Raw genomic sequence first — 22,856 nt, 5'->3', positions numbered from 1 at the left:
CCAAAATGAGAAAAAGAAACTCGAATCCCCATCAAAAATGATTTTAGAGAATAGATTTTCTCAAAAGCTCATCAATCGAACTTCTCCTCAAACCATGGTTAATTTTTGAATTTCTTCCCCCGTATCCCAGGCCAATGCCATCTTTCAGGCTTTTCAACGGGCTCAGACTAATCCGGAGTGCACCTTAGAAGTCCCGAAAGGGCTTCGGTGCTGGCCACGATTCTCGCTGCGTACACACCCCCGGATCGAACCCGGGACGGATGCTTAAGCAACCCGAGCACCTACCACTCGTGCTAGGTCTCGTGGTTCAAACCATGGTTAATTTCTAGTTCATTAATCACTCGTTGACTTTTTTTTTTTAGTGTGTGGATGAAATCACACAAAACCTTGGTTTATGCTTAATATTGCAAGAATTACTATGAAATCTCAAGAGAAAACAATAACTACCAAAAAGTCCAACGACAACCAGTGAGAAGTTATTATTTTCTTATTGAAACTTTTGAGTAATTATGTTTATTCCTCGGAATTTTATAGCAATAATTCTCCTTTTAATATCTTATAAATTAACTTTTTTTTTTTATAATGCAGTTATGGACCGTGCTAGTCAAATTTTAATACTTTAAATTTACTTATTTATGTTTATAATAATCATTTTATAAAATATTAAATATCAACCAGTTATTAATTATTTTGATTTAAGGGAGAATATGAAATTTTTGAAAGTAAGAGAAAAAAGAGAGGACTTGAAGCCCACAAGGCCACAATCAACACAAGTCTGAAGTCTGCGATTATACATAAGGTATAATATATACTAAATAGAGATAAAGTTGAAAAGTTGTTAAATTTTAAATGAGAATTAATGAAGTTAAAATTTTTTTTTTGTCTATACTAAAAGTGACTTATAAATAGGACCAAAGAAATATTTTGCAGCTTATGCAAAGAATGAGATGGTACGCGGTGAAATGATTGTTAAAGCACCATCTTGTTTTCAGCAAATTCTGGACTCTGATACTTTAAATTCGGGTGTTAAGCATTGTAATGTTAATATGTGCAAGGCCAGCTCCATGGGCGAGTTGGCATAGGCTGATCTTTGTGGACTTGTTATGCATGTAATTTGCTCTTGTTTCATTCAATAATACGTACTTTTGTTTTAAAAAATTATAATCAATTTGTAACACATTTTCTAATTAATATTTGCAATTATTTTCCAATATTTTACAACTATATAATCTCTTAAAATTTACGAAAATTTCATAGTTTACAACTAATTTGTAACTTATTCTTCAAGATTTACAAGTAAGCCTTCAAGATTTGCATCTAAGCTTTTGAAATTCATATATGAGATATGCTTTACCATATGCACAAGTGCATTTTTGTTGATTTATTTTTAAAAAAATTGATTTTTCTTTATATTTCATAAATTGGAGATCCTTGAATGTAATTAATTTCCTAAAACGATATCTAAATGTCATCTTTCCTTTCATTATTTAATGACCAATACTTTTAGGTCCGTCAAATATCACTACAGCTCCAAGGAATTCATTGTTCATCTGCAAGTAGGCCACAGGAAAGGAAACGTACCAAGTTGTTAAGAAAAAGACACTAATAGTCACAACTTAAAGTCAATAATACGGTGGGGCCTTAATTTGTTTTCTACTCACAATTTGTGTGTAGATCTAAAATAATTTCTTGGATGCATTCTATTCTGCAATTAGGATTCAGGGGCCTCTATAAATCACAGAATTTTTGAAGAAACGTCATCAAGATATGCATTGCCTCTGGTTCTTATTATAAAACCCTTCTAGGAAAAAAAATGTAGTCCTTCTTATGGTATCCTATGGTGGTTTTAACGAGTATTTAAAATCTACATTTAATAAAGGTGGTGAGAGAGTCGAAATTAATATGATATTAAAATTTAGTATAGTTAATGAGTTGAAAATTATTTAAATTTTATGACAAATTTAATATGTTTGACTATTTTTATTAGTATATGTAAATTAGTTAGCGGTCTCTTATAATATAATAAAAACCAAAGGGAGTATGAGTTATAAAATAACTTTATTATTATTTTAAGTTAAGAAAAGAAAAAAGCATTGGACTTTAATACTTTTTGTCTCCTTTTTACTGATTTTTTATACGTTTTTCTCATCAATTTTTTTATCTTTCAAAATGTAAAATAAAAAAAAAGAATTAATGTTTAAATTTTAGTCTATCATATTTTAAAAGACGGCTAAAAACTTAAAAAAAAAAAAGAAGAATACAAATACGAATCTCTTTAATTTTTAGTTAGTATAGGAGCAGATGTAATAAAGTGTATAAGTTTTGTGAAAGATTCTCTAATAAATTCTAAATAGTCGAGTTATATAGGCTTCTAATTAAACCATATAAAAATATGGCAAAATGGTATGCACTCAAAAAGTCGTCATACTCCTTCTTGTCAATGGCGGATCAAAACTTTTTGGCTATTGATTAGAGCGGTGCCTCAAATATCCTGAAAAGTTAATTACTTGGACATTTCACGAGGGATGACCAAATAAATTTCCTTTAAGTTAATTCTTAAACTTTCCTCTAAATTGAGCTACTAGCTATCAAACCACAAATGAAACTAAAGTAAATATAAAAGAAAGCCGAAATTCATTTTTTTAACAAACATTTGCAGCAAAAGATCAACTAACTAGAAATACAAAAATAACATTGCACACAAGTTTTATTAGAGCTTCTGTAACTAAGAAAATGTTTTATTAGAATTAACTCTGAACATTGAAACCTCGATACATTAATCAAGAAGAAACATGAGCATGCTCATGGCACACTTATTCCAAGGAAAACAAAGAGTACAAATTATTAGTATTATTATTATTGTTCTTCTTTTCTAAGCAGTATTAATTGAAACTAATTCCATATTTGGGCGACTTATCAGGATTGAACAAACCAAAATGCCTCTCAGTTGGTGGATCTGGCTTTTTGTTTTCATCAAACATGGCAAACAAGTACGTCTTAATAGGCGCATTATGTTTTGGAGTCCGGATCCCTCCCTTGACGTGTTTAATCAAATTCTGATAGTAAGTGCTCGCATTATTGACGTTGGCCCCTTTAGCTCCTCCATCCGAAGGCCACCCACTTTCAGAAACAACAACCTGCAAATTTGGTGCTCCTATCTTCTCAAGAGCATAATATATAGAATCCAACATTGCATCAAACAAGTTTTGATAACCTGCTGGGTCATTTGTTCCTTGTTTGAACAAAGCAAAGTCAAGATGAATGGGGCTACTTGGCGGACTGTAGGCAAAATAGGGATACACATTAGCGAGAAGTGGTGATCCATTGTTGACAAGGAAATCGATGATGGGCTTTATGTATGTAGTTGCAGGATCCTTAAACTTGCCATTCCTGGGTGGGTAAGTGTTTTCAAGTAGATCCATTTTGATTGCTGTAGAGACCTTAACTTTGCCTTGCAAATTTGCTGCAGAAATTGCCTTCTGAATGTTTTGCATTCCACGTAGAATATACTTTGCTTCTCCGTCACTAGGACTAATCTCATTTCCCACAGCAATGTACCTGATGTTCACATCTGAGTAGGCTACTACAAAATTTTTAACCCAACGATTGGCATATGCAGGATCAGATAGTGAGGAAAGATTTTCCTTAGCCACATCAAGCAACACTTCAATGTTCGAACGTCTTAGGGCTTGAAGGGCTTGTTCATCTGGATAGTATATGCGCATCCCTCCAATGCCATGGGATTTGTACAAGTCTATCACTTCTTGCCCGCTTGGTAGATGATCTCCATTTACGCCATAACACACTCCAATGGATTTCACAGCTGCATATAATATATAGAACATATTAAACTGGCAATTCTCAAATTGTAAAGGGTCATAAGAGTTTTAAAAAAAAAAAATTCTTGAATATAGATTTTCTATTCAAATTTTCATACTCCCGACATATATATGTGAAGTATCGAATATGAGCGAAGAAAAAAAAAATCAATGAGAACGTCAATATCCCATCTGTGATATATTCTTTTAATGAATGCCTCAACCGCTTTTGAACGTTTGATAGTTCTGTAAGAGAAATATTTAGCCAGGTCTAACAATGACCTTTCTATAACTTAGGACAGAATGATGATTAATTATAGTGCCTTGACAGAAAGAAATGTTGTTTTGGTACATCAGAATAAAGGTCCAAAGAATAGATTTTAGGAATACTTGAACAGAATTTGTTAGAATATATGCATCAGTATATAGATAGATAGAGAGAGAGAGAGAGAGAGAGAGAGAGACAGAGAACAGACCTGTAAATTGCAGTGCAATGGACGATAGTATCAGAAGAAGCAGTACTATGGAAGACATGATTTTGCCTAACTTTCGTATTCCTTCGAAGTTATTTATGGTATATTTTGTGCACTTCAAGGCAGCATTTATACATAGCGAATAGGGTCTGGCAGGTCCCACTTCAATTAATGGCAAAGATTAAACTACACATCCGTCAATTACGTCTCAAAGGGAAAATGTATGGCATTTCACTTTGAATTCCCTCAATTATACGTTTCTGAATTAATTGTTCTTCTGCAACTAGCTAGGCTGCTTGACGGAGGAAGAGGTCAAAGTCAGTGATGAGTGGTGAATTTCTTTGTTTTTTCTTCCTCCCAAGTTGCATGCATAATATAAACTAAAATAAATTGTTGGTTGTTCTCTATTCGGCAATTGCAAACCAGGAGCAAGGTATTAAAAATATCTATATTTGATTCATTGTTTAATAGTAGTTAAACTTGGGGACTGGGGTTGAGCAGTGGTTGAAACAATAGTGATTAAATTAATATATTTTAATTATACATTAACTATTTTGAATAATAAATATAAAAAATAATAAAAATTGATTTCGAACAAAAAGGCTATAAGACTGAAATATATAGAGTAAAAATAATTAATAAACATATCAACTAGTTGAACTTTTCAAATTATCAATAATAAAATAAAAATTTTAAATTTAAATAAAAAACGTCAACGGCTAAAACATTTATTTTTAAGGAAAAAAAAATCCTTATGTCTTTTTTAATGATTTCTTCATATTGGCATTTTGACAAGTGTTTGTGATTTAATTACAAGAGCATGATGATAAACTCAATGTTGGTTTCTACTTTCCGTGGTATAAGAAAAAGAAATTTAATACTGGTTTCCCAAAAATAAAATACCATTCAATTCAGTTCAAAATATAACATAAACTTTATCAATTTATGTTTATTAAAAAATTGGTTAAAATCAATTTAACAATAAATATGTAAGGCCTGTATTTTTTTAAATATGCTCTTATTAATGAAGAGAACAAGTAAAAGATGTAATAAATGAAATAAAAAAGAAAGAGAATATATGTTAGGGATAAAATTTTAAAAAAAAAACTCATTAACCACTCAGACAAAAAGTGAATGTTATCTTATAAAAAAAAGTCACTCTAACAAAATTTATCTTATATTTCAAACCGAAGGAAATATATATGTATATAAACAACTTCTACCACTTTTAGAACAACATTGGACGTATCCAAAAAGTCATTTCGTACATGCTTCGGTGGCAACCATTGATCGCCAGCATGTGTCATACTTGTGACTGCCACCTCATCACCAGTTGCCACCTCACATTCTCCTTTCTCTCCCATGTCGTCATGTCATCCCCTCATCCACATCATCGCCACATGTCCGTCACTATGACCCACCACATCATCAACAGCTGCCACCTCACCAACTCCTCTCTCTCATGTTGCCACATCTCTTCTTCTACGTTATCACCACGTGTCCATCATTGTGATCTACCATGTCATCACTGGAAACCACCTCAACTCCTCCTCTCTCCCACGCAGACACATCATCCTAGCATCCACGTCATCATCACGTGTCCATCGTTATGAGCCACCATGTCATCGCCTTGTCCACATCATCGTCATGTCACAAATTGAGCCAACTTGTGAAGAAGTGTTAGTTGAAACCTAAGACCTGGTGCGCACGTGCTGAAACCTTTGCCAGTTGAGCTGAGAAACACTTGCAAAATTTTTATGCAAAAATAAATAAATATATAATATTTCTAATAACAACTACAAATATATATAATAAATATTATATACATAATTTAATATATTATTATTTATTTGAATTTAATTTTTATATTTTAGTAAAAAATTTCTAATAATTTATATTTCTAATTCTAATATTTAGCAAAATAATAAGTATATTATATACTTTTATTTTTATTTTCTTTTATAATATTTGTATTTTTAAGTTCTTATATAATATATTATCTAAAAACTATCATATATTGTATTTTTATTTACATTTAAATAATAAGTTTAAAAAATAATTATTATATACTTATATTATATTTTTTTATGGATTAGTGCTGGAATTGCGACGAAAATTAGTGATAGAAAAATTCCATCACTAATTTCTGTCACAAAATGAGAGTTAGTGATGGAAATTAGTGACAGAAATAGTGATGGACTTGTAACAGAATTTAGTAACAGAAAAAAATTTCGCACTAATCCGCCTCTAATTTAGTAACAAAATTTTATTCCTTTACTAATTTAGTGACAAATTTTCCGTCACTAATTTTAGTGATGGAATTTGTGAGGGATTAGTGATGGAAAAAAATTTTGTCTCTAAATTCCATCACTAATCCTTTGTTTTCTTGCAGTGATGATGACAGTTTCATTTTTAAAATTTCATTTGTTTTTTTTTATTTGAACATACAATATAATTTGAATTTGAGAGGTATATAATTTTGTGGTGTGTTTGGACTAAAGACAATGAATGAATGCTTTCTACAATATTTTTTTTTGGCCAATCTACATTATTTGTACGTCAGTTAAATATTTGGAAAAATCCCAAAAAAGGTCATCGGAATATGGGAAATGCCAGATTGGGTCCTTAAATTTCGAAAATGACAATGGGTCATTGACCCAATCTGTCATTTGTGAAATTCAGGCGAATTGACAATTTTGTCCTCATTTATTCATTCACTACAATGATTCAAGGAATCACTATAAGAGTTTAGGTGTTATCTAGATTCGTGTAGCGAATAACTACTCACTTTTTCATAGTCAGGTGTCTTGTTATTAACTATAACTAATTCTGTAATCACTAGAACAATGTAAGCATTACCTAGATTTGTGTAGAGAATAACTACTCATTTTTTCATAGTCAGGTATCTTATTATTGTCAGGTACCTTATTATTAACTACAACGAATCTTGTAATCACTAGAACTGTGTAAGCATTACCTAGATTTGTTTAGAGAATAATTACTCACTTTTGCTCAGGGGCAAAAATGTCAATTCGCCTGAATTTCACAAATGACAGATTGGATCAATGACCCATTCTGTCATTTTCGAAATTTAAGGACCCAATCTGGGATTTGGTATATTCCAGGGGCTTTTTCTGGGATTTTCCCTAAATATTTTGTATATAAGATCAATTTTCCTTTGGACCTATAAAAGCCAGAATGTATAGTAAATTTTAAAGGTAAGGTATTTAATTATATATATATTTATACATATCCACTCACGTGTATTTGGAAGGCACGTGAATAGGAAAGGAAAGGAGAAATAATTAGCAATAAGTAAGCTAAAAAGGAAAAAGAAAATTTGGAGCTCAAAGAGCCATATGTAGTTTTATTGAATTTCACGCGCAATTTTTATGATTTTTTAGTTTATATTAAATTTGATAAGAAATCGCATATGGGGTTTACAATTCTAGGTTCATACTAAAATTTTGTCCGACGTCTTGTGCGTAAAAGTCAAACTTCAGAGCAACAAATATCTATTCCAATTTCAATTATCAGAATTAAGTTATTCATTTCTGGGCTAAGAAAAATAAATGAAATTAATTTACTTTGACTGCGTGAGTGAGTGTGTCTGTGTATACTCCTTCAATGATTAACAATGATATAAAATAAATTATAATAAGTTATTTTATTTATAAGTCATAGCATAGGATTTGGTTTGTTGGGGAAAACATTTTTAAAATAAAAAATCGCTGAGCTCTTGGCGTTCAATATTACTTCACTCCTAATTATAAGAGCTAGTTGACTAATTTGAGAAAATTAAAGAAAGAAATTAAGTTAGTTATTTGTAATAAATAAGTATTATCTTTCTTAAAATATCCTTGCTAATCAAGTGTATTGACTAGAACTACTATTATCAGAGGGACTACCTTGAAAAAAATGCATAAATATGAGAGACAAAGTAGATTATGGTCTTATATTTAGGATCAAAATAAAAGTCAAACAAGGTATTATATTAAAAATCGGAAGTAGTATTTTTATAGTAATAGCCTCGTGTCTTCCCTAGCACGTACCAAATTTAAAAGGATCTAAGCACATAACAGCTTATACCTGTGGCATTTTCTTATTCACAATGTTAAAAGAAAAGATGTAGTGAAAAATATCCAGTAATTCAACTTGGTTTTGGAAATTGAAAAAGATAAGAATGAGAAAAAAATTGGACAAAAAGAAACAAAGTGACTTAGAGAAATCTTTTTTGTCGATAACCTCAAACCAACCAATCAAATATTGATTAATACGTCGATCGAACACTACTTGAAAACAGCTATTCTGCTCAGAAATGTAAGGCAGGTAACATGATGTGGAGAAATTGGATTCATGACACGATTTCTATTGAAAAGACTGCAGGAAGATTTGGAAATATTAGTAGTAGACTTGACAATAAGAAATATCATGTGTGGTTATCAATTTTTCAAGGCATTTAAATTATTGCTTGCTTCATAGATCAACGTATGATATATAATTGATGTTGTTATAGTATGAACTGAACATAGAAGGTCTAAATGATAATTTATAGGATATTTTTCTTAATTTTAAAATTGCATTCCCAGAAAACATCTAATTGAATGAAAAAAAAATCGTTTGATTTATTCTGATCTTTACAATTGAATTGGTTGTAGAAATTGGAAAAGAAGATAAGAATGGAAAATGATATGAAAATAAATGCATTAATATTCTAGTTTTTCCTCTAAAAGATAGAAGACTTGGAAGTATTAGAAGACTTAACCATAGAAAAAAATATATGGTTATACTAAAAGATGGAAGACTTGACCATAGAAAAAAATATATGGTTATAGATTTTTTAGACATTTAAATGTTTGTGCAATGGAAAATGATATAACAATGAATGCATTAATATTCCAATTTTTCCTCTAAAAGAAGGGAAGACTTGGAAGTATTAGAAGACTTGACTATAAAAAAAAAAAATGGTTATAGATTGTTTAGACATTTAAATCTTTGTGTCATGGAAAATGATATGACAATGAATAATGCATTAATATTCCAATTTTTCCTCTAAAAGAAGGGATGACTTAGAAGTATTAGAAGACTTGACCATAAAAAAAAATATGGTTATAAATTTTTTAGACATTTAAATCTTTGTGTTTGGACTAGTTAATGCAATTTGGTAGAAAATGATGTTCGGAAAAATTGGCAAAATCTCTTCCACCAAAAGAAATGCAAAGGGATGATAACAACGGAAGTTGCTCCTTGGTGGGTTTCATTAATGAGCAGAGACTGAAATTGAATATAATTTGGAACGAAGACTTTATAAGCTTTCTGGGTTGGGCATTAATAAAATCTAGTTGACTAACTTGAAAAAATTAAAGAAGTTACAAAAACATCTAAGACTTTTGTTTCAAGATTTATATATGATTGTTTGCAGTTTCTCTGTAACACCACATATCATTGATGTTGTTATAAATCATAATATGAGCTGAATATAAAAGGTTTAAATAATAATTCATACAATATTTTTCTTATTTTGAAAGCTAAAAGTCGTATTCACATAAATCCTCTAATTGAATGAAAAAAAAATCATTAATTTGTTACTTAAGCAACTTTTATCTTTTGAAACATTCAAACAATGTGGTTGTGAAAATGGAAAAAGAGAATACGAATAGAAAATGATATGAAAATGAATGTATTAATATTAAAATTTTCATTTGTTTTGTTAGTTCAACATCTAATATAATCTGAATTTGAGTGGCATGATTTTGTGGTATGTTAAATTTGGAGTGAAGATAATGAATGAATGCCAACTTTCTACGATAAATTTTTATTTTTTTGCCAACCTACATTAATGCATTAGAATTAAAGAGAGTTGAAGAAACCATAAATGATTAAATTTAAAGGTCAGCTAAATATTTTGTATATAAGATCAATTTTCCTTTGAACCTATAAAACCCTGAATGCATAGTATATTTTAAAGGTAATGTATTTAATTTTGTTATACACACACCCAGAAACACATCAACTCAAGTTTATTTGGAAGGAATGTGAATAGGAAAGGAAATTAAAGGAGAAATTCGCAAGCAATAAATAAGCTAAAAATAAAAGAGAAAAGTTGGAGTTCGAAGAGGCCATATGTAATTTTATGGAGTTCACACGCAATTTTTTTTTCTTTTTCTGGTTATATTAAATTCTAGAAGAAATTGTACATAAGACTTATTATTTCGGGTCATACTAAAATTTTGTGCAAATTTTTATACATAAAAGTCAAACTTCAGAGCGCGAATGTTTATTCAAATTTCAATTATATCAATTAATTTATTCATTTCTGGACCAAAACAAAAATGAATAAAATTAATTCACTCTGACTCAATATCTGAGTAAGTGTACTCCTTAATTAAAAATAAATTTTATAATAATTTATTTTATTTTAAGTCATAAAATAGTATTGATTATTCTATTATAAGTTGCCACTCAAGGAGCCCATATAGGATTTGTTTTGTTTGCAAACATTTTTAAAATAAAAAAAAATCACCGAGCTATTGGCCTTCAATATTTTTATATATAATTGTCTTCAGTTTTTCTCTAACACCCACTAACTTTAGAAGGATTTGAATATATGATAGATGATAAGAGATGATAAAAAAATCTTTTACCAAAGAAAATTGAAAGAGATGATAAGAATGAAACCTCTGGTGAAATTATTAATGAGTAAAGGACTGAAACTGTGTATAATTTGAAGCGAAGACTTTTAAAAGCGTTATGTGGACAATCTCTTCAATATGTTACATACATTCTATTTTTCTTTAATTTTTCAATCACCTTTTTTACCGGGAAAAAAATTAAATAAAAGTAAAATACAATGACATCCTTTCTCTAATTTATTAAAGATCACCTCTATTTTCAAAAGAAACACTATACAGTCGGACTTTTAATGCCGTCAAGAACATTTCATTAAAGATTCCAAAATACTTAATTTTACTATTTGTCATTATGTGAACATTTTAAATTTATTAATCTGACCCTACAATCTTTTGTTTTGTACAGATAAGTATCTTTTTATTAGAGATAATTCTATTTGAAGTACTGTAAAGCATTAAATGTGGACCTTCTTCTAGTAGAGATTTGAACATTAATTTATTATAGGAAAAACCATATTGGAGGTACCTATACTTTTTTTCAATTTTCAATTTGGTACCTATGTGTTTTTTGTTCTTAACTAAATCTTTATTTTTCCTCTGTTAACATCATTAATCCTTATGTAGAGACTAAAAATATCAATAGAACAAAGTTATAAGAGCTAATGTTGTTAAAAAGATAAAATTAAATGTTTAATTAAAGAGAAAAAAACACATAGGTACCAAATTAAAAATTGAGAGAAAGTATAGGTACCTTCAATATGGTTTTCCCTTTATTATATTATGAAAAACTAGCATCTTCTGTTGGATATAACCCCGTTGGTTGACCTTATAATCTAATTGTCTCCTATCTATTGTATTTTTTAAAATCTTTGATGTTTTGAAAAGTTATATGCAAGTTTTTTTTTTTTTTAAGTAGATGTAAACTTAAATTTGAGGCCACACTCAAAGATTTGTAAATTTTCTATCCGCGTCTTGGCTTCAAAAACTTTCTACTTGAAAAAGACTTTGTGATGCAAAAATGAATTTTTATTTCAAGATATTATATATAAATATATAGCTGAAATCAAAATATAGAGAATACATTAATTTGCTCATTTTATAGCTAAAATAAAAAATTTGATTTATGTGTGAATTATTTGTAAACACTCTAATTCGAAATTAAAAACATCCCCAAAACGATTGTTTCAAGATTTATATGATTGTGTACAGTTTTTCTATAACACGACATGTCATGTTGTTATAGCATGAATTGAATAAAAGTTGGAAAAGTTATTTTATTTATAAGTAATAAAAGGAAATGAGTAATCATCAAGCAATAAATAAGCTAAATAGAATTATGGCAAAAAAAAAAGCTAAAAAATAATAAAATGGAAAAGTTGGCGTCCGAACGGAATTATTATGATTTTTTTGGGTTATGTTAAATTTTATAAGAAAAGGTTTATTATTTTCGGGTCATACTAAAATTTTGTCCAATTTCTTATCCAAGAAAACCAAACTTCAGAGCAAAATATTTATTCAAATTTCGATTATCTGAATTAATTTATTCACTTCTGGACTAAAACAAAAATAAATAAAATTAATTCACTTTGACTTCACTACGTGAGTGCGTATTTGTATACTCCTTATATTCCTTTTATAATCAATAACAATATACAATATAAAATTTGTCATAAGTTATTTTATTTATAAGTAATAAAATAGTGATGATTATTTTTTAAGCTCCATACCATTCATGGAGCTCATACAGGATTTGTTTTGTTTGAAAACATTTTAAAAATAAAATAAAATCACTGAGCTATTATTAGCCTTCAATATTTTTACAAATAATAGTCTCCAGTTTTTCCCTAACACCTGCTAACTTCAAAAGGATTTAAATATATAATATCTGTGGTATTTTCTTATTCATGGCACGACTTTCTATTGAGAAGACCGGAAGACTTGGAAATATTAGTGGACTTGATAATAAGAAATACTATGCCGTCATCAATTTTTTGAGGCATTTAAGTTTTGGTTTATCTTAGATTTTCCAATGTATGTGTGTCAGTGCGTGTGTCTATATACAATCACATGCACGCGCGCGCATATATAATTTAAAGACTTCATTGAGGCCGTCATACTCAAACTCACTTGCTACAATGGCTAGGTTTGTCATTGTGACAGATTAATTATGGAATTGTAATAGAAATTAGTGACAGGACAATTCCGTCACTACTTCTGTTACAAAATGTTCTGTGATGATAGTTAGTGACGAAAATTAATATCAGAATTTTTTCGTCACTAATCATTTAAAATAGAATTAACAATAGATTTATGATAAAATTCTAATTTGTTACTAATTTAATGATAGAAATTTTCTGTCACTAAATTCTGTTACTAATTTTAGTGATGGAATTTGTGACAGAATAAAATTTCATTACTAAATTTCGTCATTAATCCCCTGTTTTTTTTTTGTAGTGCTAAGATTTTATATTTAGAACCAAATTTAATTTTCAGCTAATTCTTATATTAAATATGAGAGGTATTGCATTATAAATCTTTTAATGCTTGTTGTGAAAATTTAGAAGAACATTTAAAGGAAACTTCGTCTAAAAAGGACTAAAGAGGGGAGAGACCCAAAACGCACATGAGCAGGCTGGATTCTCTCCGCTTTTCATGCTAACCATTAGATTAAAATATGAATAGTCCATATTTTATATTTTATAAAATTATTTAAAAAATGTTACATGTTCATAAAACAAATAAATAAAATTAAACTAAATTTAGCCATGGTAATTTTAAACAGTAATAAAAAATTTATAAAATTAGTTTATGAAATATGAAATTTGCAGCATTTGAACTTTAATGATGAAAATAAGGGTGAAGGGAATTGGAGAGAAACTAAAATCCCATTTGAGACTAACAAGGTTGGGTTTAGCGGGATGGGCTAGTTTCTCACAACATGACGAATTAAGGTTCGAATCCCTGTTATGATGGATGCCCACATTTAGTACTTGATAATACCTTAAATAAAATTGCCTCTAATAGAAAAATGCTTATACTTTAGGGGGAAAAAAATCCCATTTGAGGATCAGCCAAGAGATGATATTCGGACTCATCAACACCTACCAGACTTATTAATGGGACTGAGTCTAGCGGAAGGGAATGATCTCTTATAACGCGGCAAATCAAGATTTAAATCGCTATTGAAAAAGATGTCCATATTTAATATCCTATAATGTTTCAAATAAGACTGTCTTTAATAAGAAGATACCTATACAAAAAAAAAAAGGACCAAACTCCAACTAACATCATCATCACCATTTTGCTGGCTGGCTTTCAGTCGAACTAACAGGGACTACACAGTCAAGAGTCAAGCTCAGATTTTCCCCTCAATCTCACCCACTGCACTGTACTGTTACTCTCTCGAATTTCATCTTGATCTCTCTGTCTCACCCAATCTCTCTCCATCTCGCAACATCCCTCAGCATCCTAATTCATCTATCACATTTTCTTCTTGATTTCTCTTCTCTCATAGTTGTGTTGATGGCTTGGTTCTTGGATGTAGCTTGGTGAACTGTACTGAAAACCATGACCAGCTAAATCTTCCAGCTCTCTTCAGAGTTTAGACTGAAGCTCGAGCCTCTGCTATGAAAAGGAATCCTTTAGTTTATCTTCTATTCCTTGATATATGTTTCACAATTATTTGTCCAGGTTATATATAGATGATTAGTTGTGACTCTAAAGGCAGATTTGTGATTTCATATATGAAACGGTTGATGAACATTTGATTCAGACTTGTGATTGTATTAGAATTGTGGCTGAGCCTTTATTGTTTTTGTAGATTCCATTGTTCATTTTATTTTTGTTGGAATTTATTTATATGATTGAGTTTACTGGAACAGAGCAACACATTATTTTATTTTGCTGGGATATGAATCCGAATGCATCACTTTGTCTAAGCAAGCCGGGGAATTGAGCATGTGGTGCTATTGATTTGTTGTAGTATTACAGGTAGTTTGGTGCAGTAAATTGGTTGCACTATAGTCTGAATAGTACTCAGATGAAGCAGAGTGAGCCATTGCATATTGTTTGATTTATTTCATTATTTTACACTCATTTATACTTAAAATTCGTAAAGAAAAATCAAATAAACAACTAGAAAAGTTTGATAGTTTGGCTTGGATAGTATAATCACATGCATCCTCCTAGTTGACTTGTGCTTGTCATTTTTAACTAATATCCTAAATAAATAATTAAGCTCCTCAAGAGCTCAAGAGATTCAATACCTAGATTGGCATTGCTCTATCGCATTTTCTAGTGACGAGTGACATCAGTGTCCTTATTACATGGATTGCTATTTACTATATATGATGTTGTATGGAATTTTGCTTTGGATTCGGCTATGTACTTGTAATTGGATATGTATTACCCATAGTCCTTAATATAAGAGTTAAACAACTAATTGGCGAATATTAAAAAAAATTAGTTAAGTTAGTTATTTGTAATAAATGAGGGTTATCTTCCCTAAAATAGCCAATGAAAACCCTTTAATATGTGTGATTATCATAGGAACTATTTTGAAAAATGAATAAATATGGGAGACAAAGTGAGTTAAGGTCTTATATTTAATGACAAATCAAATCTTCAACTAGTTTATACTACTTCCGGTTTTTAATATAAAAGCTAGTTGACTAATTTGAGTAGATTAAGAAAACTAGTTAAGTTAATTATTTATAATAAATAAATACTCCTCCGGTCCTAAATATAAGACCCTAATATAAAGGTCTTATATTTAGGATCGGAGGAGTATTATCTTTCTTAAAATATCTTTGCTAATTATGTTTATTAGCTAGCACCGCCATTTGATAAAACATCTATATATGCAATTACTACAAGAACTATCTTAGAAAAATAAATAACTATGAAAAGCAACGTGAATTGAAATCTTATATTTAGAATCAAATTAAATGTCAAACTAATTCTTATATTAAGAACAGATGTAGTATTTAGGACTCAAAATAGTATTTTATATGACACTGTCATTGTTCTTTGGGAGGGACTTATAACATCCCGGATTTTGAGTATAAACGTGTAAGAATTAGCTTGAAATGGATAAGATATTGGACTCCAGTCAGCAACAGTCCCATAAATGCACAAGTTGAAGGGACAAGAATGGCGGACAAGAAAAGCACAGCCAAACACTGCCTTGCGAGTGTCCTCGCCGGGGTAGCCATGGCCGTTCAATTATTGAGCTCACCCGAAGCAGCATGGCTTCCTTCCCCAACTAGTTTGGCGTTCTTTTATAATTCCGGTCCCTACTCTTTAATTAATTTATCTCCATCTATAATATTATTTTACTTTTATTATTCTTTACTAATCTGTTTGGTATTATTACGTGATTGTTGGGATTCAATTATTGACCACATGTTGCACATTTTTCCACATATTTGAGCTTTTCTTGAGATTTGATGTATCGTATCTCCCCACTTGCTCACAAACCTACAGTCTGAATAAAATTAACTTTTAAATTCTAATGTTAGTTGTTTCGACAAGCATGGATCCTTACAATAATCACAATTCAAGATAATTACTCTTCCAGTCCTAATTATTGAATTAATTTTGATCCTAAATATAAGACTTATTTATCATATTTATCAATTTTTTCTAAATTATTTTCATAGATATTTCCTTAAAAAAGAGGTTATTATGAAAGATGATTATTGTATTCGTTACTGTTTCAAAGGTTTTACTTCTCTATGACTCGGTGAGGGAAACAAGTCTCTCATGAAGGATAAAAGAAAAGCTAAAAGTTTGGACCTACACTGACAGAGAAAATATATTATAATTAACAATATTCAGCATAAATGACAGAGGCAACCGCCCTCGTGATTCAAGTGACACATGCAATAATATCTGACATCTTCATCACATATGGTCACATGGATCAATTAAAGTTTATTTTGATCATTAATATCAATCCTATGAAATTATATAATTATTCCTTTTTTTTTATAAAATGTTCTTACCAAATTCAAAAACAGTTGTAAGTTATTACATAACTCAATAGTAAATTACAGAGGATAAGTGTCGAATTATTGCATCATATACCTTTAAAAATTTCATACTGGCTTTTCGCTTATATGGAAAAAAACATTTGATATATAATATTGGAAAACTTGATGCAAATACGGCACTCCACACTTATATTTTGCAGTTTATCATTGACTGTATGATAAAATGCAATTGATCTTTGAAAATTTAAGAAAAAACAAACTTGTTAGTCCTTACAGTTTCATATAATTTTTAATCAGGCTTTTGTAAAAAGAATTTTATATTGAGTACTTATAGTTTTTTCAATTATAAATAATATTCATTATGCTCATAATCTATTAATTACAACGATTGTGGATGATGGCATATGTAGGTTGTCACAAATTAAAATAAATAATTTTTTTAAAAAATAAAATGATGGGATAAAATTTATTTATTGTATTTGCGGATAAAAAAGAAAGAAAACAATACGATTAAAGTGATGAAAGAAGTGAGGAAGGCAGAATGTTGCGAAGGCAAAGCAAAACTGTGACTGCATTGGTAGCAGCAAGAGCTCCAAATGTGCCAATGGCTTCTTCTCCGCTCTTTCCCGCCATATCTGATATCCCTCTTATCACTACCACTGGAATCCCATTCGACAAGCTTGTCTGCAATCAAACACATCCATTGTATTCTCTACTAATTATACACTATCCCAAGTTCTTAATATAAGACTCAACTGACTAATTTGTAGAGATTAAAAAATTACTAAATTATTTTAAAGTATTTATATTCACCAACAATTATATGTATCAAAGGGTGAGTTTGGGAGCAACTGTAATATTGCTGCAATGTAAGGTCACAGGTTGAAATCCTAAAAATAGCTTCTTTGCTTGCTTGCAAGAATAAGACTGTGTACATCCATCCCTTTCTAGACCCACCACTTGGTAGAGTCTTGTGCACTATTATGTTATACTACCTCCGATTCTTAATATAAGATTTTGTTTGACTTTTATTTTGATCCTAAACATAAGACCTCAATTTATTTTATCTCTTATATTTATCCACTTTTTTCAAGATAGTCACTGTAGTAATGGTAGCTCTAGCTAATACACGTGATTAGCAAGGGTATTCTAGGAAAAAAAAAATACCTATTTATTATAAATAACTAACTTAACAAACTTTTTTAATCTACTGTCAACTAGCTCTTATATTAAAAACCGAAAGTAGTATATATATAATCCCTCACACCAAGTATATGCATGTGTTTCAAAAGTGTGTGTGCATGTATACACACTCACACACGTATATGTATGTATATGCATGAAGATTGTAGGGGATGAAAGTGGTGAAGAATACTGACCATGACTATGGCGAAACTCTCCATATCAACAGAAGAAACTTGAAATGTTTGGAACAGGAAATCTCTGTAAGCTTCATTGTCGACATATACGTCGGCTGATGTGCCATTCACACCAACCACTAACTTGGGACTATGTGGAGGACAAAAGCTCGAGTTTATACAACGTTCTAGCTGTATTCTCTGTCACAAATTACACTAGCTATCAGTTTCTCACTTCCGTATAATCTGTTATCAAGAGGTTGAAAAGGTAATGAGACTTATAAAGGTAATATTTTACGAATACACAGTAATCCTTCTAGTCCTAAATGTAAGAATTTGTATAAAAGAGTCTATTTTGACTATAAATATAAGATTTCAATCCACCTTATTTTATTATTTAATGACCAATACTTTTATGTCCGTTAAATATCACTACAGCTCCAAGGAATTCATTGTTCATCTGCAAGTAGGCCAACGGAAAGGAAACGTGCCAAGTTGTTAAGAAAAAGACACGAATAGTCACAGCTTAAAGTCAATAATAGGTGGGGCCTTACTTTGTTTTCTTCTCACCATTTGCGTGTAGATCTAAAATGATTTCTCGGATCCATTCTGTTCTGCAATTAGGATTCATGGGCCTCTATAAATCACAGAATTTTTGAAGAAACATCGTCAAGATATGCATTGCTTCTGGTTCTTATTATAAGATCTTTTTAGAAAAAAAAAATGTAGTCCTTTTTATGGTATCCTATGGTGGTTTTAACGAGTATTTAAATATTTTTTTCATATATATATCTACATTTAATAAAGGTGGTGAGAGAGTCGAAATTAATATGATATTAAAATTTAGCATAGTTAATGAGTTGAAAATTATTTAAATTTTATGACAAATTTAATATTTTTGACTATTTTTATTAGTTTATGTAAATTAGTCAGCGGTCTCTTATAATATAATAAAAACCAAAAGGAGTATGAGTCATAGAATAACTTTATTATTATTTTAAGTTAAGAAAAGAAAAAACCATTGGGCTTTAATACTTTTTGTTTCTTTTTAACTGATTTTTATACGTTTTCCTCATCAATTTTTTTATCTTTTAAAATGTAAAATAAAAAAAATGAGAATTAATGTTTAAATTTTAATCATATTTTAAAAGACGAGTAAAAACTTAAAAATAACAAAAAAGAAAGAATACAAATATGAATCTCTTTAATTTTTAGTTAGCATAGGAGCAGATGTAGTAAAGTGTACAAGTTTTGTGAAAAATTCTCTGATAAATTCTAGATAGTCGAGTTATATAGGCTTCTAATTAAACCGTATAAAAATGTGGCAAAATGGTATGCACTCGAAAAGTCGTCATACTCCTTCTTGTCAATTGATTAGAGCGGTGCCTCAAATTTCGCGAGGGATGACCAAATAAATTTCCTTTAAGTTAATTCTTAAACTTTCCTCTAAATTGAGCTACTAGCTATCAATCCACAAATGAAACTAAAGTAAATATAAAACAAAGCCAAAATTCATTTTTCTAACAAACATTTGCAGCAAAAGATCAACTAACTAGAAATACAAAAATAACATTGCACACAACTTTTATTAGAGCTTCTGTAACTAAGAAGATGTTTTATTAGAATTAACTCGAAACATTGAAACCTCGATACATTAATCAAGAAGAAACATGAGCATGCTCATGGCACACTTATTCCAAGGAAAACAAAGAGTACAAATTATTAGTATTATTATTATTGTTCTTCTTTTCTAAGCAGTATTAATTGAAACTAATTCCATATTTGGGCGACTTATCAGGAGTGAACAAACCAAAATGCCTCTCAGTTGGTGGATCTGGCTTTTTGTTTTCATCAAACATGGCAAACAAGTACGTCTTAATAGGCCCATTATGTTTTGGAGTCCGGATCCCTCCCTTGACGTGTTTAATCAAATTCTGATAGTAAGTGCGCGCATTATTGACGTTGGCCCCTTTAGCTCCTCCATCCGAAGGCCACCCACTTTCAGAAACAACAACCTGCAAATTTGGTGCTCCTATCTTCTCAAGAGCATAATATATAGAATCCAACATTGCATCAAACAAGTTTTGATAACCTGCTGGGTCATTTGTTCCTTGTTTGAACAAAGCAAAGTCAAGATGAATGGGGCTACTTGGCGGACTGTAGGCAAAATAGGGATACACATTAGCGAGAAGTGGTGATCCATTGTTGACAAGGAAATCGATGATGGGCTTTATGTATGTAGTTGCAGGATCCTTAAACTTGCCATTCCTGGGTGGGTAAGTGTTTTCAAGTAGATCCATTTTGATTGCTGTAGAGACCTTAACTTTGCCTTGCAAATTTGCTGCAGAAATTGCCTTCTGAATGTTTTGCATTCCACGTAGAATATACTTTGCTTCTCCGTCACTAGGACTAATCTCATTTCCCACAGCAATGTACCTGATGTTCACATCTGAGTAGGCTACTACAAAATTTTTAACCCAACGATTGGCATATGCAGGATCAGATAGTGAGGAAAGATTTTCCTTAGCCACATCAAGCAACACTTCAATGTTCGAACGTCTTAGGGCTTTAAGGGCTTGTTCATCTGGATAGTATATGCGCATCCCTCCAATGCCATGGGATTTGTACAAGTCTATCACTTCTTGCCTGCTTGGTAGATTATCTCCTTTTACGCCATAACACACTCCAATGGATTTCACAGCTGCATATAATATATAGAACATATTAAACTGGCAATTCTCAAATTGTAAAGGGTCATAAGAGTTTTAAAAAAAAAAATCTTGAATATAGATTTTCTATTCAAATTTTCATACTCCCGACATATATATGTGAAGTATCGAATATGAGCGAAGAAAAAAAAAATCAATGAGAACGTCAATATCCCATCTGTGATATATTCTTTTAATGAATGCCTCAACCGCTTTTGAACGTTTGATAGTTCTGTAAGAGAAATATTTAGCCAGGTCTAACAATGACCTTTCTATAACTTAGGACAGAATGATGATTAATTATAGTGCCTTGACAGAAAGAAATGTTGTTTTGGTACATCAGAATAAAGGTCCAAATAATAGATTTTAGGAATACTTGAACAGAATTTGTTAGAATATATGCATCAGTATATAGATAGATAGAGAGAGAGAGAGAGAGAGAGAGAACGGACCTGTAAATTGCAGTGCAATGGACGATAGTATCAGAAGAAGCAGTACTATGGAAGACATGATTTTGCCTAACTTTCGTATTCCTTCGAAGTTATTTATGGTATATTTTGTGCACTTCAAGGCAGCATTTATACATAGCGAATAGGGTCTGGCAGGTCCCACTTCAATTAATGGCAAAGATTAAACTATACATCCGTCAATTACGTCTCAAAGGGAAAATGTATGGCATTTCACTTTGAATTCCCTCAACTATACATTTCTGAATTAATTGTTCTTCTGCAACTAGCTAGGCTGCTTGACGGAGGAAGAGGCCAAAGTCAGTGATGTGTGGGGAATTTCTTTGTTTTCTTCCTCCCAAGTTGCATGCATAATATAAACTAAAATAAATTGTTGGTTGTTTCTATTCGGCAATTGCAAACCAGGAGCACGGTATTAAAAATATCTATATTTGATTAATTGTTTAATAGTAGTTAAACATGGGGACTGGGGTTGAGCAGTGGTTGAAACGTAGTGATTAAATTAATATATTTTAATTATATATTAACTGTTTTGAATAATAAATATAAAAAATAATAAAAATTGATTTCGAACAAAAAGACTATAAGACTGAAATATATAGAGTAAAAATAATTAGTAAATATATCAACTAGTTGAACTTTTTAAATTATCAATAATAAAATAAAATTTTTTAGACTTAACACTAAAAAATGTCAACAGCTAAAACATTTATTTTTAAGGAAAAAAAATCCTTATGTCTTTTTTAATGATTTCTTCATATTGGCATTTTGACAGGTGTTTGTGATTTAATTACAAGGGCATGATGATAAACTCAATATTGGTTTCTACTTTCCGTGGTATAAGAAAAAGAACTTTAATACTGGTTTCCCAAAATAAAATACCATTCAATTCAGTGCAAAATATAAGATAAATTTTATCAATTTGCTTTTATTAAAAAATTAGTTAAAATCAATTTAACAATAAATATGTAAGGCATGTATTTTTTTTAAAAAAATATGCCCTTATTAATTAAGAGATTAAGTAAAAGATACAATAAATAAATTAAAGAAGAAAGAGAATATATGTTAGGGGTAAAATTAAAAAAACTTATTGAATGCTTAGACAAAAAATAAATATTATCTTATAAAAAAATCCAGTCCTCTAACAAAATTTATTTTATATTTCAAACCGGAGGAAATATATATAAAGAACTTCTACCACTTTAGGAACAACATTGGACGTATCCAAAAAGTCATTTCATACACGCTTGCGTGACAAGAACAAAAGTCTTTTTCTGTCTTTTCAGCATGAGATCTATTTTAATTTTTGAAGAACTCGGAAATTTCCATTTCTTGCACAAGATCATATTATATACTTTACAGGCGACTTCAATGTAAAGCGTATGAATTCTTTTGAGTGGCTGGCGGTGC

At 30.3% G+C, this 22,856-nt stretch overlaps 2 protein-coding genes across 2 annotated transcripts; both read right to left on the bottom strand.

Annotated features, from left to right (window-relative positions):
- Positions 1 to 2,705: 2,705 nt before the first annotated feature.
- Positions 2,706 to 4,408, bottom strand: LOC114736713 (glucan endo-1,3-beta-glucosidase-like). The gene is made up of 2 exons (XM_028924581.1): positions 4,295 to 4,408; positions 2,706 to 3,823 (listed from the first exon to the last, which is right to left on the bottom strand). Exons 1-2 carry the CDS (start codon positions 4,350 to 4,352, stop codon positions 2,883 to 2,885), a joined length of 999 nt encoding a protein of 332 aa, XP_028780414.1. The 5' UTR covers positions 4,353 to 4,408; the 3' UTR covers positions 2,706 to 2,882.
- A 15,446-nt stretch (positions 4,409 to 19,854) lies between these two features.
- LOC114736711 (glucan endo-1,3-beta-glucosidase-like) lies at positions 19,855 to 21,541 on the bottom strand. Its single transcript, XM_028924580.1, has 2 exons — positions 21,432 to 21,541; positions 19,855 to 20,972 (listed from the first exon to the last, which is right to left on the bottom strand). The coding sequence occupies exons 1-2, from the start codon at positions 21,487 to 21,489 to the stop codon at positions 20,032 to 20,034; spliced, it is 999 nt and encodes a 332-aa protein (XP_028780413.1). The 5' UTR covers positions 21,490 to 21,541; the 3' UTR covers positions 19,855 to 20,031.
- Between the last annotated feature and the right edge of the window lie 1,315 nt (positions 21,542 to 22,856).

This window comes from Neltuma alba, unplaced genomic scaffold (assembly GCF_004799145.2).
Source record: "Neltuma alba isolate B1F8T4 unplaced genomic scaffold, ASM479914v2 tig00013361_pilon, whole genome shotgun sequence".
Classification (NCBI taxonomy): domain Eukaryota; kingdom Viridiplantae; phylum Streptophyta; class Magnoliopsida; order Fabales; family Fabaceae; genus Neltuma; species Neltuma alba.
Note: the sequence above shows the minus strand (reverse complement) of the source record. Positions and strands in the feature narration are given on the sequence as shown.